General features: G+C 38.0%; 1 protein-coding gene across 3 annotated transcripts in view; it reads left to right on the top strand.

Annotated features, from left to right (window-relative positions):
• Nucleotides 1-17,009, top strand: part of SLC16A9 (solute carrier family 16 member 9) — a 54,099-nt gene that overhangs the window by 32,263 nt on the left and 4,827 nt on the right. For 2 of the 3 annotated variants that reach the window (XM_004765659.3, XM_004765661.3), the window contains 2 exons: nt 2,724-2,867; nt 15,601-15,696. In XM_004765659.3, coding sequence (XP_004765716.1) covers nt 2,724-2,867; nt 15,601-15,696 — 240 coding nt within the window. The remainder of the gene's footprint in view (nt 1-2,723; nt 2,868-15,600; nt 15,697-17,009) is intronic. The other variant, XM_013063056.2, reaches the window with a different exon arrangement.

The raw sequence follows: 17,009 nt of genomic DNA on the forward strand, positions 1-17,009 counted from the left end.
GACCAAGATATTTTTCTAAGTAAACAGCAGATGGCAGTATGAAAGTAGAGAAATTTTTAAAAACGAGTTTTCAATTTGCTCTTTTCATCAAAGAAATTCTGCTCATGTCTTCCCTGAGCTTTTTTTTTTTTTCAAAGATTCAAGTATTTAGACCCACATGGTTTATGAACTTATCACATAACTGATAATAATTATGTACTTTTTAGCATGTAATAGTCACAGTGTAATTGTACATGCTATTAAATTATTACCCTTCATCCACACCCCTAGTTTCCCATACTTTGCATCTCCTTGTGGAGTTATCATGCATCAAAGAGCATAGATTTAAAGTCTTACTTTGAGGATGGAACTTGAAACTTTCCAGGTATGCCAATAATAATAATCTCTGTGTTTTAGTTCCTTTGTGTTGTTGAATTTGTTGACACTAACTCTCAGTGTTAACGAGGCTGGTAAACAACTCGGAAGGATCATGCTTTTATGATGTCACCCATCCATTTATGAAATTTGACCCTTAAAATCATTTCTATTTTTGAAGTGTCTAAGTATTTCTCATTGGGTATACAGAGAGCTCAACTATTGGATAAGTTTGGTCTTTCAAGTGGGTTTTCCTTTTAAAACAGTGGCACGGAGTATTCTCTTCTGTGTGGCGTATAACTGTATCAGTCTGCCCTTCCGTAGCGGCTTTCACAGAAGGCCTGAAAAGTCAGGGGCCAGTTCATGACCAGGGAGAAATTTGGGAGAGCTGTGTGTTTTGAGAGCTGTGGTATCTCAATGGTCATATCCTGGTCTTAAGTATGCACTTGAGAGATTCTCTGGTATTAGCAGGAATGTTGGACTTGGGGTGGCTGGATCCTGGCTCTGTCACTTATGAAAGATATATACAGAAAAGTGTGCATATCATGAGTATAGCTTGGTGAAATTTTCACAAAACAAATTATACTCATGTAATAAGCACATTCACATCAAGAAACAGAACGTTGGTAGTACCCTGGAAGTGGGGCTATGCCCCCTTCTGGTTAAACTTCCTACCCATTACCAAAGATAACCATTATCCTGACTTCTAAGCATAGAGTAATTTCACCTATTTTTGCAAATTATGCAATTATACAAGGTATTCTTTCTTGTGTTGACTGTCTTTCTCTCTCCATATGTTTATGAGATACTTCTGTTTGTGTAGCTACAGATCATTCGTTCTCATTGCCATATAATAGTCCATTGTATGACTATACCAGAATTCACTTCTGTGTTCTCTTGCTGATGAACATCTGGGTTTCTAGGCAACTCTGAATTGTTCTGCTATGAACATTACATACTTTGGTACAGGAATTTCTTTTGAGTATATACATAGAAGCAGAATTTCTGGGCTATACAATATGCTATATTCAGCTTCAGGAGACAATACCAGCAGTTTTTAAGAGTTCTGATCCTTTCCTATCCTTGCTAACACTTACTGTTGTCTGTCCTTAGCCATCCTGGTGACTATATTTTTTAAAAATTGGGAATAATAATTTGTATTTTGAAAGGCTGTTGTCAACTTAATTAAGATGTATTTCTCTTTGTTTTTAAATCCTGGGCTCTCTCTTCTGCTATGGGCTTAGACAACCTCTCTGAGGCTTGGTTTCCTTCCATGTAAATGAGACTAATGGGCTGAATAATCCTTAATGTCCTTTCATTTCTGATAAGCTCAGCTCTGTAGTTGTAGGTGCTTTCTAGGTACACTTCTAGTGGGAGAGAATTTCACTATCACTTAAATCCCATTACTTACCATGGTTATCCATGTCACCCACTTTTCCATAGAACAGATCCAGGTAGTGTCACCGTTACCTGTCACTCAACAGTGTACTTCCTCTCACAAATTCCAGGTTACACATAGACTGTAGGACAGTGGTACTGATGGACTCTTACTGGAATGGGGGGGTGCTTCTCCATTTAGCCTCACCTGCCAGAATATTCTCTAGGAAATGAATAATCACCCCTACATCCCTCTATAGGGTCATGATTGGTTGTGTTCAGCCAGTCATCAAGCTTGTTTTCCTCATCAGTGTATGATGAGGGAAGTTTAACCAGGGGGCAAATGCAGGGGGCAAATGCAGGGGGCAAAATCCTCAGCATAATATGATGGATAAGACGCTGGGCTCAGGAATCAGACTGCCTGGGTTTTTACGTCTTCTTCTGTTACTATTCTGGTGGCTGCTGCTGTTCTCATCACTGAAGAGCTGGCAGTGACTGGGGACATCCTTGGGTCAGGCCTCGGGATCAGCTTGACATCTATGCTCTCATTGGTCATCATGGTAACCCTATGAGGTGGTACTGCCATTACAGTCATTACAGTCATCAGATGAGGAAACTGAGGCACAGAGAGATCAGAACAGTTGCCTGAGATCATATTGCCAGCAAATATTAGAACTCGAATTTGAAGAAGGTCTGACTCCAGAACGCCCATTTCTTAACTCTGTGGCCTTACTATCCGGAAACTTTAATTTCCTTATCAAAAAATGAGGTAGTATCTACCTTCCTGGGCTGCAGTGAGATTAAAATGAAATGTGATTGTTTATATGAAGTATCTCGCAGAGTGTCTGGCGTGTAGTAAACACACGGTAGCTGTTTACTTTAGTGTTATTGTGTGATGGAAGGAATCATTTTGAATTTATGATGGGATGGAACTTATGATTGTGGGAAGGAGGTTATTGTTAAATAAGTGAAGGTTTCATTTATTATTTTAGGTCCTGTCTGCAGCCTCTGTGTCTCCTCCTTTGGAGCAAGACCTGTGACAATCTTCAGTGGCTTCATGGTAGCTGGAGGCCTAATGTTGAGCAGTTTTGCCCCCAATATCTACTTTCTGTTTTTTTCCTATGGCATTGTTGTAGGTAAGAAACCTGGTCACTATAATTTTTCTAAGATTCAAGAGTTCAACATCATTTTACCAACATCAGGTTTATTATTCAGTTAATATGCAGCATGAAAATGATGGAAAATAATTTACTTTCAGTGACATGTCACCAAAAATTACTGCCTTAGTAACATGGTCTGCCCAGTGAATCAAAATATTTGAAAGCATAAACATGTTTTATCAATGCACATTATGTTCTCTTGCAAGGCACAAGAAGGTTTTTCATTTCAGCACAGCACAAAAAAGGCAAGGGGCGGGAGCAGGAGACTAACAGCGCTTCTCACTGACTTAGGGAGTGGTCCGTTTCATATTGGCCGGTTCAGCAGGGCTCTGTTGAGTTGTTTGTGTTCCAAACATCCTGTGCTTCCAGGGCCCATATCGCAAAGTTACCACAGAAGTAAAAAGTGGTTTTTAAAACATATTATTATTATTATTATTATTACTATTACTATTATTATCATTATTATTATTAATTTTTTAAAAAGATAAGACAAGAGTGAAGAAAAACTGAATGGTGGGGAAAAGTGATGATGATCCTGGTTACAGGAGAGGAAAAACAGAGGGCTCGGGAGCCTGCGAGGACATTTTTGGGGCAGACGCCTTTGGGATGTATTATACTAATTGTATTCAATGTTCAACCTCATCAGATTATTCCTAGGGGCTGTCGTAGGGAATTTGGAAAGATGATGCCAGCTGCCGAAGTTTTTCTTAGTGTCTGAAAGAACCTAATTTTGTTGACGAGTGATACTCCTCTTTTTCACTTGGGACTGTTTCCTGAATAATACATAATAGAAATAAGAGCAGCTAATATGCACGGAGTACTTCCTATGTGCCTGGCTCTGTGCTGAATTCTTTCTCTGACCTCAGTTAATCTTCACAAGAACTCACATTACAGAGAGGGAAAGTGAAGCTCAGAGAAGGGAAATTACTAACTGAAGCTATGTAACTAGGAGATTTGGGGTTGAATCCACTCAGTTTGACACCAGATACCAATCTCTTTCACATTTTTGTAACTATTTTTGGTGCTTTTCCAGTCCTTGAAGTCTATTTTAAATTTAACTACATACTCTAATACTGCTGAGACCTGAATTCCATGTTAGTTCTTTGAAAGCATGCAGTACATTTTTGGTATTTTATATTTCCTGGTGGTTAATATAGTTTTGGACTGTGGGTACAAGTACATTAGTCTCTTGTGTAAAATCTGAGAGTTCCACTGAATAATCATTTTGCTTTATTGTCTAAAGTCATAAAAATAAAAATGTAGGTATCTGTGTTTACACATGAATATTGGATTATTCTTTTTAGGATAAATCCCTTTTTACGTAGAAAATTGAATGATGATGCCATTAATATGATTTGGGCTTTTTCCCCAAACTCTGGACTCCACACTTAAATTTTCTTGGGATTTTCCTCCTCCACATGGTTTCAAGGTTAATCTAGGCATACGAAGGTGTTACGGACTTAAAAACTGATGAGCAGTGAGTGATACCATAGCATTTGCATTACCTATAGATAAAAATAAATTTCTAAGAAGAAAAAATCTGTTTTCATGTCTAAGAGTTATATACATTTGATTGTTTTGGAAGAATATCTAATGATACATAGAAAGAAAAAGACAATATTAACTAACTCCCATAACTAAGATATATAGAAAGAAAAAGACAATATTGACTAACTTCCATAACTAAATTTCAATTTCTCTAGCAATGGAGGGAGCTTTATCACCTGTGAAGTTATTTTTGGTTTGGCATATGTTGTTGGAACCTTTTGAGAGCTAACTGTGCCCCCCACCCCCACCTCCATGAGTCCATGATTTTCAATTAATTAGATAGGACTTGAGATTTGTCTTGGCTGGTGATGATGTTATAGGTCTCTAGGCTTTCTCTACTATGATAACTCTTACCCCATTGGCCAAGGAACATTGTAGAGGGTTATACCCTCTACCCTCACCATGATTGGGTGAGCCAATGAGGAACTTGGATGGGTCCATGGACTCAGTGGATCCATTGTGAGCCAGACCCGGGCCATGATCCTCAGGCCATGTAAATGCTTGAGGACCCTGGTTAATTTTGCCAGCTCATGTTCTGTGTCCAACCATGGTCAAAAGGTATCCCACTTTCACTAGTGTACAATTACCTAAATAAGAAGTGTTTGCAGTACCATTACCTACATACTTGTCATAGCATTTACTGTAATGTCTTTCCTCCTGGAATGCTGGTCTCTCTTTCACTTAATGATTCTGGGTCAGAAAACAGGCTCATGTCTGAAGACTCTGATTTGGCAATAGGTTCTGAATCCCTGAAACTAAGAAGCAATGGTTAGCTCTTGGAGGGAGTACTGGGTTTAGGGTTAGGAGACAGAGATTCCGTAAGCCTGAGCAAGCTAAATGACAAATGGCCATCCCTTCATCTGTGAAGGCGGGCTGGGAAACCTAACTCACACAGGTTTTGTGAGGACTAAATAAAGTCAAGTGAAATATAAATACAAATAAAACAAATAAAAGAATTGGGTTGGATTTCAGTTAATAAAGAGATCGCTTCCACTGGTAATTACTGGGGCCCTGTGAATTACTCCTAGCCAGCAGATAATTAATACTTAATGCCATGGTCAACATCTTTGTGTCTCTTTCTTTCCTTTTTTCATCGGTATGCTCATAATCCATGGCTCATTGAATATTTCTGGGATAAATAAATGAGATAAAACTGAATAATACTTCCACTGTATCATCATTTAGAATCTCTAGTTGAAAAGGAAGTGACAGGAAATTATTATGTTCTAAAGGCATTTTCCTTTTTGTATTGAGTTTCTTAGAAAAATTAAAAAGATTCACTTTAAATATTTTATTTATTTATTTGGCAGACAGAGATCACAAGTAGGCAGTGAGGCAGGCAGAGAGAGAGGGAGAAGCAGGCTCCCTGCAGAACAGAGGGCCCGATATGGGGCTAGATCCCAGTATTCTGGGATCATGACCTGAGACAAAGGCAGAGGCTTTAACCCACTGAGCCACCAAGGTGCCCAGAAAGATTCACTTTAATTATATTATTCATTGAGCACCAGTTCTATGCAGAATTGTATACTAAGCATTTTCATTTGCCTAGGATGAACTAGATGGTCTCTTAAGAGCGAGAGTATGGGGAGGGAAGGAGCCAACACCAAGAGGCAGTCTCTGGGCTCCAATCATGTGGGTTAAACTTATCTTACTCACTTGCCAGCTGTGTGACTCCAGACAAGTTACTTAACTTCTATTTTCTTTCTTTCTTTCTTTCTTTTTTATTTTTAAGATTTTATTTATTTATTTGACACAGAGAGAGAGAAATCACAATTAGGCAGAGAGGCAGGCAGAGAGAGATGGGGAAGCAGGCTTCCTGCTGAGCAGACAGCCTGATGCAGGGCTTGATCCCAGAACTCTGAGATCATGACCTGTGCCGAAGGCAGAGGCTTAACCCACTGAGCCACCCAGGATCCCCCTATTTTCTTATTGTTTTATTTTTAAAACAATGTAATAATGACATCCACCTTCAGGTTTTGTGAATTGAGGATGTAATTCAATAAATATTAGTTAGCATAACCGTTATTAATAGTTTTGTGACCTTGGAAAGTTATTTGATCTCTCTGAGCTTTTCTTTTAATTTTTATTGGATGACTTCATGAAGCTATTGTGCCTTTTCATGAGATAATGTATATAGAAAAGCACGAGGAGGTGTTTCATACATCCCTTCCCTTAAATTCCTTTCTGAACACTTAGTTCAAGACCACAGCATCAGTTTTTTGCTACTGAGGAAGCTTTTTGAATCAGCAATATTTGTATGACAGATTTAAGAAGATAGAAAAAGAAATTAAACCTTTTTAGTATGTTTAATTATAATACACAATATCAAAAAAGATACTAAAGTGTATTAACGGGTACAATTCTGTTTTACCACTTAACTGATGTTTTAAAAAGTATCATCTTATTCAGATTTTCTTTTCTTTTTTTTTTTTTTTTAAGATTTTATTTATTTATTTGACAGAGAGAGACAGTGAGAGAGGAAATACAAGCAGGGAAGCAGACTCTCTGCTGAGCAGGAAGCCTGATGCAGGGCTCGATCCCAGGACCCTGGGATCAGGACCTGAGCCGAAGGCAGATGCTTAACAACTGAGCCACCCAGGAACCCCCAGTTTTTAATAGCTACCATGGAACGACCATTTCCCCTTTTTCAAGTGACTGCAGACCACACTGCCAAACCTGGGAATTCAGGCTTCTGTTTTCTCAATTACTTTATTAAATCAGGAAAAATGAAGTCGGGTGTGGGGTGCGGGGTGGGAAATGTGTGCTGAATGAGTTGTTCAAGTGTCTCCCCAATAATTTCTTTTGGCTTTTCTGAGTTGTTCAAGTGTCTCCCCAATAATTTCTTTTGGCTTTTCTGAGTTGTTTAAGTGTCTCCCCAATAATTTACTTTGGCTTTTCTGAAAAGCACAACTCAAAATCCATGTCTTCTGTCTCTTTTCTTCAGAGTGTATTGTTATTTAGCTACCTGGGTAGTGTTTTCTTACTATTCCTTCTCAGTTTTTGGAAAAATTCAATTTTCTCCTCCTGTGTGTTCATGGTAATATCTGCATATGTCCTGAATCTGCTCAGGTTATTGAGATTGAGGAGGGAAAAGACCACGTTTGCTCAGTTATGGCAAATGTAATGAAGGTCATTTCCTGAGGTTCATTTTAGCCATTAGAGTTTTAATAAGTCATTTTGTTTTGTTTTGTTTTTCATGGTTATATCATTAATGATAGTTCTTTTTTGTCTCCCAGATGCTTAGTTGTAATAAGGAACTATGATTTTCTAATTAGTTTGAGGCTGTTATTGATATAATGCCATAATACTCAGTGAAAAGTGAAAACATATTATCAATACAATGGTTATTTTTTAGTACTTATTATATTCCAGGCACAGATACTAAATCTTTTACATTTTTTATGTTTCCTAATCTTTACAGCTATTTTGTGAGATTGTTTTAAAGATAAAGGCACTAAGAATTAGAGATTAAGGAAACTCTCAAGTCCTCAAGTCACCCAGCCAGCAAAGTTAGAGCTGGGATTTGAATCCAAGCCTGCCTGATTGCCAAGCCTGTGCTCATAACTAGTCAATGTCATGTTAAGGGTATTCATGCTAAGCTACAAAAATCAGAGCCACTTTATTAAAAATGCTAGCCAACCGCTTGAACTTTTAAGCTCTCCATGCAGATGTTTAAAGCTAGTTGCATAAAAGTACCTGCATTTGGGGGCACCTGGGTGGTTCAGTGGGTTAAGCCTCTGCCTTCGGCTCAGGTCATGATCTCAGGGTCCTGGGATCGAGCCCTGCATCGGGCTCTCTGCTTGGTGGGGAGCCTGCTTCCTCTCCCCACCTCGCCTGCTGCTCTGCCTACTTGGGATCTCTCTCTCTGTCAAATAAATAAATAAAATATTTTTTTTTAAAGGGGCTGCACTTGGATATATGCTAAATTTATTTATCTTTTTTGGTTCTTTAAGTTACCTTCCCACAGTTTCATTTCTAGAAGTAGATTTTTCTGGAACACTATATGCAATTGTCTCTCCTAACCGTTGGTCAGGATAATAAATCATCTTGGCTCAACTATTCTAAGAAGTGGTTCAAATACTTGCTTTAAAACATACAGAAGGGGACTATTGGGTTTTCCAAGATATGAGACTTCTAGTAGCCAAACAGGGAATGTCCTGGGCACTGGCCCTTCCCCCAACTGCACACAGTGTCGGATTCTGTAGCTTCACCCATGTTGTTTAAGATTGCCATTTTAAAGTGCACTGTTACTAAAATGTTTCCTTCTCATTAAAGTAATACTGCAGGGAAAAGCTTTCATATATAAATGTAGGGGTTTGATAGATATCCACTCAGTTACATGCAAATATATATATATATATATATATATATATATAATGGCAGGATATTTAAAACAAATTCATGGACATTTTCAAAAATACATATTTGATTTCAGATGTTCTATTGCCTGTCTTCCTAAAATAGATCAGACTTCTACTTTACATGCTTTCATTCACATACTAGTTCTTTAGAGATGCTTGCTTTAGTTATTCTAAATTTGAAGTGTTTTATAATATCAGAGCGTTTTACTTCAGTTATATTTTCTTTTCTTTTTTTTTTTTTTTAAAGATTTTATTTATTTATTTGACAGACAGAGATAACAAGTAGGCAGAGAGGCAGGCAGAGAGAGAGAGAGAGAGAGAGGGAAGCAGGCTTCCTGTGGAGCAGAGAGCCCGATGCGGGGCTCGATCCCAGGACCCTGAGATCATGACCTGAGCCGAAGGCAGCAGCCCAAACCACTGAGCCACCCAGGCGCCCCTCAGTTATATTTTCTCCTCGTAGCTCTCTTATTAGTTTAATTGATGTAGGTGTTTTGTTTTTTGTTTTTTTATTTTATATGTAAGGATTGAGGAAAATGAGAAAATGAGGAAGTTTAGTGTGATTTGCCCAAAGCATCATCATCCTTTAATGCATAGAAGTAGCAAATTAGTTGTCTTTTTTTTCAAACCATGTAATTCTAATTCTGTCTTTCTAATGAGGCTATCCTAATGAATTAATTAATGTAAAAGAAAAAATATTTAATATTTTTTAAGCTAAGATTTAGTTTTTGGCTAAAATAAAAAGTAAAAAAAAAAAATCAGCATCATTGAAATGGGGAACAGATATAAGAAGTTATTTAAAAAATACATATGGTGCACCTGGGTGGCTCAGTGGGTTAAGCCTCTGTCTTAGTCTCAGGTCATGATCCCAAGGTCCTGGGGTCAAACCCCGCATCAGGCTCTCTGCTCACTGGGGAGCCTGCTTCTCCCTCTCTCTGCCTGCCTCTCTGCCTACTTGTGAACTCTGTCTGTCAAATAAATAAATAAAATCTTTTAAAAAAATTAAATAAAAAATACATATAATACACACGTATATACATATAGAGTGATTGTGTTTGTTATATGTATAGAGACACAAACAGGAAGAGAAAAATGTAAGAACGCAAATGAGATTTATGGGTAAAGGTAGTAGACTAACTTCTATGGGGAGTTCATTCAACAGATTTTATTTAATTTTTATATGTATTTTTTAAATATTTATTTATTTATTTATTTGACAGAGAGAGAGAGATCACAAGTAGGCAAGCAGAGAGAGAGGGGGAAGCAGACTCCCCGCTGAGCAGAGCGCCTGATGTGGGGCTCGATCACAGGACACTGAGATCCTGACCTGAGCTGAAGGCAGAGGCTTAACCCACTGAGCCACCCAGACGCCCCCATTCATCATATTTTAGAAATACTCTGTGCCAGGCTTGGACCTGGAACCAAAATACTTGGATGAATAAGACACAGCCTACCATCAGATAGCCCATTGTCTAGTTGGGGGGATAAACTTGTAGTTTTGCCATTTGTGGATGAAACCAATATTCCGTGCCGGTGTCGTACGTACCTGTAGGGGAGGGGGTGCTGAAGCAGGCTTCATGCAGGAGTTGATACGTGAGCTGGGTGTGGAAAGACGAGTAGGATGCAGTCAGGTGGGCATGGGTTTCGAATGGGGAGTGAGGGGGGTGGAATCAGCAAATGCTCAGAGGTGTGATACAGGGTGGATAAGAGTGTTCTTACAGATACTTGTTTAAGGACTACAGAAGTCATGTGGATAGAGCAAGTACCTCAACGCCTGGTATGCACCAAAGGACGACAAAATGTTTTTATACAGACTTGACTGTAGGAGTGTGACGTAATGATAATTGTATAACAGCAGCTTAGAAGACAGATTGTTGGAAAAAGAAAAAAAAAGAAGACAGATTGGTGGAAAAAGTACTGGACGTTTGAGACAGCGATGAGGAAGCCGGGATTCAGCTCAGAAAAGATGAGGAGGTGAATGGAAGCAGTGGTGAGGCCCAGAGGGAGGCTGATAACTTAGGCAGTGAGCGTGATAAAGAGCACGGGTCTGGTTTGATGGGAGGAGATAAGGGAAAAGAGGCCTCGGAAGTTGTGGTCTTGCCCAGAGGTGTGTGAAATGGAACAGAAGGTGTGGAAAGGAAATGTCAGAACATGTAAGTACATTTCGTTTTTACCTCCTTAAGTAAAGGGAAACAATAATATTTCACTAACGTTCATGCTTTGAATTGCTAATATAGGTATTTAGTTTAAAAATTATACTGCAGGCGGATGCTTAAGATAGTCTTCACTGAGAGGAGTCTGACCAAAAATGACGGGAGACTAAGGGATGCTTTAAGACACTGATTTCCAAACTTTATATTCTTGGGACCCTTTACATTCCTTTTGTAGGACCCCATGGAGCTTTTGAATATACAGATTATACTTGTAGATATATATTCTGTTAAAATTAACTGTATTAAATGCTGAGGAATTTGAAAATATTTGGTTAGTAATTCATTTAAAGAGAATAACAAATCCAGTACATGATAACATAAATAATATACTTATTATGAAAAATACCCCTATTTTCTCCAAAGAAAAACAGAATTTAGTGTAAAGAGCTACATTATTTTATAGTTTTTCAAATCTCTTTTTAATGTTTGGCTTCTTAGAAGACTTCTGGATTCTCATATTGGCTCCATACACAATCTGTTGCAATCTGTTTTTTTGATTGAAGTGTATGAAGTAAATCTAGTCACAAAGATGTATGTAGAAAAGGGAGTATTTTTTAATAGCCTTTTCAGGTAATTATAGATATCCTTCTTTGGTACTATATCAAAACTTGATGAGGGATGGTTTTTCAATGTTAATTGTAATGTGGAGCCTGGTACCACATCAGCATACTTTTCAAACTCTGTTATATTAAGCCCATTTATTTATAATGCATTTCTCTTTTTCTTTTTTCATTTCTTCAGTGATTCATCACTTACATGCAACACCCAGTGCTCATCACAAGTGCCCTCCTTAATAATCATCCATTAACCCATCCTGCACCCACATCCTTCCATCAACCCTCAGTTTTTTCTCTAGAATTAAGAGTCTCTTATGGCTTATTTTCCTCTCTCCATTTTTTTCTTTTACCCCTTCCCATATGTTCATCTGTTTACTTTCTTGAATTCCACATATGAAAGAGATCATATGGTATTTGTCTTTCTCTGACTGACTTACTTCACTTAGCAGAATACTCTGTAGCTCCATCTACATTGTTGCAAATGACATGTTTCTGCACTTTTTAAACAATTTTTTTTTAGATTTTATTTATTTATGTGACACACAGAGATCACAAGTAGGCCGAGAGACAGGCAGAGAGAGAGAAGGGGAAGCAGGCTTCCCACCAAGCAGAGAGCCCCATGTAGGGCTCGATCTCAGAACTCTGGGATCATGACCTGAGCCAAAGGCAGAGGTTTTAACCCACTGAGCCATCCAGGAGCCCCATGTTCTGTCCTTTTAACAGATCTTCATTCAAGCTTCATTTTATAATAACATGAATTGGTTATTTGAAAAATATTGGTTCACTGAGTTATGAAAGAACTTTTAAATGTTGACAAATTTCATTATACAACATCAAGAATCACTTTTGTTACTATCACCAACAAACTCATCAGAAAACTTTTTATATTGGGAAGCTGTCCAAATTCAAGCTGTCAAAATACAAATTTTCTAAAATTCTATTTTTTTCCCCTGGAATGTTTGGATTTTATCATTGGTAACAGTTAGTGCCAGTTGTCTCCCTTCTTAGTTTGTTTTCAAAAAGATGTCTGCCAAATACCCAAGTCTGAGTAACCATAGTTTTTCTGTTAGACATTCTTTCAAATACAAATGGTTACACTGGAGAAGAGGGGCTATTTGAGCTGGCAACTGAAACAATTGCATATGGGCTTTCCCTTGTAACAATTGTCATCCAAATGCATTTTTAAAAATTTTTGTTTGTTTTTATTGTGAGTATGTAGTTAGGTAGCATAACCTGATACAAAATTTTGGTACCAATACCTTGATTTGTGCTAAGGCCCTTGTGGTTATACTCACCCTCTATTTTTCTCCCTCAGCATAAATGTAAACACAGTGAAAAAAAAAAAAGCAGAGATCATGTTAGTATTACAGTTGTCACCACTTATCCATGGGAGATACAGTCTAAGACCACCAACAAATGTCTGAAAACATGCATAGAAATGAGCCCTATGTTTTCTCCTATATGTACATACACACCTATGATAAAGTTGAATTTATAAATTAGGCACAGTAAGAGATTAACAATAACTAATAATAAAATAAAACAATTATAACAATATACTGTAATGAAAGTTATGTGAAGTGGTCTCTCTCTCAAAATACCTTACTGAACTGTACTCACCCTTCTTCTGATGATGTGAGATGATAAAATGCCTGTGTGATGAGAGGAAGTGAGGTGAATGAGATAGACACCATGACGTAGTGTTAGGCTACTACTCACCTTTGGATGGTATGGGAGGAGGATCACATGCTCCTGGACTGCGGTTGACTGTAGGTAACTGAAACGATGGAAAGCAAAACTGCGGTTAAGTGGGAGACTAGTTATGACTATGATGAAAATAGTTTTGACTTTATGGACTCTGGGAAAGATCTTAGAGGTTCTAGGGACCTCTCTTCAATAATTTCCAGTTTAAGGTCAGCCTGATTCAGGTGTAGGAAAGCATCATGCTACCTTTTTTTTTTTTTCAGATTTTATTTATTTATTTGACAGACAGAGATCACAAGTGAGCAGAGAGGCAGGCAGAGAGAAAGAGGAAGCAGGCTCCCTGCTGAGCAGAGAGACTGATTCAGGGCTCTATCCCAAGACTCTGGGATCATGACCTGAGCCGAAGGCAGAGGCTTTAACCCACTGAGCCACCCAGGTGCCTATCATGCTACCTTTTTGAAAAGTTTAAGGAGAAAGCATTTCAAATTTCTGCGATGTTAAAAAAATAAATAAATAAACTTAACTGAAACCCATGGCTGTGACATAATTTTTAAAAATGGCTTTTTTTGTCTCGGGCTAAAAGTTTAAAAGTTGCTGCTTCAACTTTTCTGACATTGACATTTAGCAATCAGAAATGTCTTTTTTTCCCCTTGTCTCTAATGCCTAACATTTGACAGAGCCCTGACAAGCAAATCACAGAAAAGTAAATTCATTCGCCCTCCCTAGGCTTTCTGACATATAGTCTCAGTTAAGAGTGATATTTTTTGGTTTTGAAATTGGTTGTTTGGAAACATTTATTTTGTTTATTTTATTTATTATTATTTATAAAATAAATAAATACATTTATTATATAAACATTTATTATTATTTATTTCATATCGCAAAGTGTCCCATATATACGTAGTAACTGTGTAAATCAATCCAACTCATATTTTAGTTGATATTTTTTCCCTTAAATCATATAAAAAGGGCACATTGTTATAAAAAGCTTACTTAAAGTGTAATTGTTTTAGTTTATTTCATTTCTTTAAGAAGACTTTTTATGGAATCCCAGACGATCCTCAAGGTCTTAGGTTGTTTAAAGTCTTAATTTCCTAAAACTTACAGTATATTTGTGAAGCCCATGTAGTCTTTCTAATCATAGTTTAGGTACCAATTAAAAGTACTGAAAATGATCTAACTCATTAAATGGGCAATGGTTAAAATCCAGTTTTTAAACTATGGCTTATGTGTTTTTTATAGAATGATCTCCAAGAGCAGATAATGTTGCGGAAGAAAGGAAAAAAGTCGTAAGTTAGAAGCCAGAGGAAAATTTTGTGAAAGACAAATTGGGTTTATCAGGTGCTAAATAGGGAAGAAAAGATTAAGTTAATAAACAAAAGCCTTGGAGAAGATCTAGAGATAAGTATTGTCCTTTGATTTCAAGAAAGGGAAATTTGGTAAGGTATTATTTTTTTAATTATAAAAGAATTTCAAATCTACAGAAAAGTAGAGAATCATACAGCAAACAACTGTATGTTCCACTTAAATTTGACAGTTGTTAATATTTTATTTTATTTGCTTCCTTTTTTTTTTTTTTCAAAGATATCTTAAACTAAAGACATTTTATTCCACATCGGGCTCTCTGCTCGGCAGGGAGCCTGCTTCCTCCTCTCTCTCTGCCTGCCTACTTGTGATCTCTCTCGTCAAATAAATAAATAAAATCTCTTAAAAAAAAAAAAAGACATTTTACTCCCAAATAAGGTAGTTTGCATCTCTGCAAGGAAAAAACTCACAAACACATATTTTACTGTGTTGGGATGATCTGAGAACCCTAGAGGACCTGCAGGGGGGCCTTTGTTTTGTAGACTGGGGTGTGCAAACTATAAGCCCTCCTAAAATAGCTTGCACCGGTGAAGGGAAATTTCTCAAATTGTTTAGAGCTCTTTGAGGAGGAAGGGACGCTGAGCTCAGGGCGAGGATTTGGAAGAGAGACAGAAGGAAGCGTGTTGGATAAAATTTTATTATTTGGTAATGTAACCATTTTCTCTCTCTGCCCATAATGTCTTGATTTAAATTTGCATTATTCATTCATGCTTTAGCAATTGGACTTTTTATTTTTATTTTTTTTAATTTGAACCCAACCTTATGATGGGTATAGAATGAGAACTGAGCCTACCCAAATATATTCATTAAGTGTAAAGGATCCAGGAGTCCATGCTCCGAAGAGTTTTAGTCAGTCACAAACAGAACGACCTACAGGACATACTTAATTACTCTTGTTGGTTTTTGTTTTTTCAGTGAAGAACTGTAGTCCATCTGAATTTATGCATTGTCTTCTTATGTTTAGGACTCGGATGTGGATTATTATACACAGCAACAGTGACCATTACATGCCAGTATTTTGACAGCCATCGAGGCCTTGCCCTTGGCCTGATTTCAACAGGTACGTTTTCAAAATAAGTATAGCTTTATCACCATCCATCCTTCTAATCAAAGTCAAAAGTTACCAAACACAGATGTTTAACCAGCCCCTTCCCAGATCCCACTTAGGAAGCACCATTTTTTTACTCTAGTCCAAGAAGGAAATGTTATTTTCCCCTGTAAATAAGGGTACAGCTTCCAGAAAATCTTAGGATACATATACAAAAAATCTGGGGAATTTGATGACCAATATAATGAAGGAAAGAAAAGCTGATGGGCTTAGTCAACGGAGAGACACAAGCTGGTGAGAGCTTTACTCAGAGAAGCAGAGGGCACTTAGGAGAGGCCCCTTCTGTCCGAGAGGGGTAGGAGAAATGCCAGGAACATGGAGACCCCCGGGCTCTGTCAGGAAGCCTGATGCCGCTGTCTCGCCATCTCCACTTACTGCAGAGTGTATAGTTTTTTCAAGAGTCCTGATTAGTGAATGCATCTCTCTGGCCATGTGCATATCCTCAGGACAGACTGTTGACTCTTGTTCTTTAATAATCAAGAGATGATCACTGGGGCGGTGGCGGGGCACGTAAATATAACAGCCTTCCGGAGTTCCTCTGATGCTTTAAAGTCATGTTGTACTATTCAGATGGACTTTTTCCTACACTGTTTAGGGAACTTACCAAATCTTCTGTGGCCAAAAACTTTATGAGTCTGCTTCGGAGACAGAGCTGCCAAGTTTGGTAAAAGTTGTACATTTACATATGCTACTTACTCGTTAATGAGCATGTAGTCCTGGGAGGTCAGATTTCCAGAGAAACCGAGTAAGTTCAATGATCTTTCTGGCAACAGAATCCAAACGAATGTTTTATTCCTGAGGCTAACCCAGTGGCAACAAAGTGATTCCAGATTGAATTAAATGGAGCGGGATATTTACTGAAGGTGGTTAAAGGAAGCATTGCCAGGTGAGAAATGTGAATCATGGTTTAAGAGGAGACAGGGCCAGAGTCTGAGGACACAGTTAAGGTTAAGGCAGGACTGGGAGAAGAAATAGCAAAAACAGAAGACGGAGAACCCAAAGCAGTTGGAATGCAGTTCAAAGAACCTTACAGGCTGTTGCACAGGGGTGGGAGGGAGTGTGAGGGCAGGCATAAGCCTGAAGGACAATAGGGCTTATCTGCTGTTTTTGTTTTTTGTTTTTTAAGATTTTTATTTATTTATTTGACAGACAGAGATCAAAAGCAGGCAGAGAAGCAGGCAGGGAGAGAGGAGGAATCAGGCTCCCCACTGAGCAGAGAGCCCGATACAGGGCTCGATCCCACGACCCTGGGATCATGACCTGAG

The sequence above is a fragment of the Mustela putorius genome, unplaced genomic scaffold (genome assembly GCF_011764305.1).
Source record: "Mustela putorius furo isolate JIRA1106 unplaced genomic scaffold, ASM1176430v1.1 tig00003949_pilon_pilon_pilon, whole genome shotgun sequence".
Taxonomy (NCBI): Eukaryota; Metazoa; Chordata; class Mammalia; order Carnivora; family Mustelidae; genus Mustela; species Mustela putorius.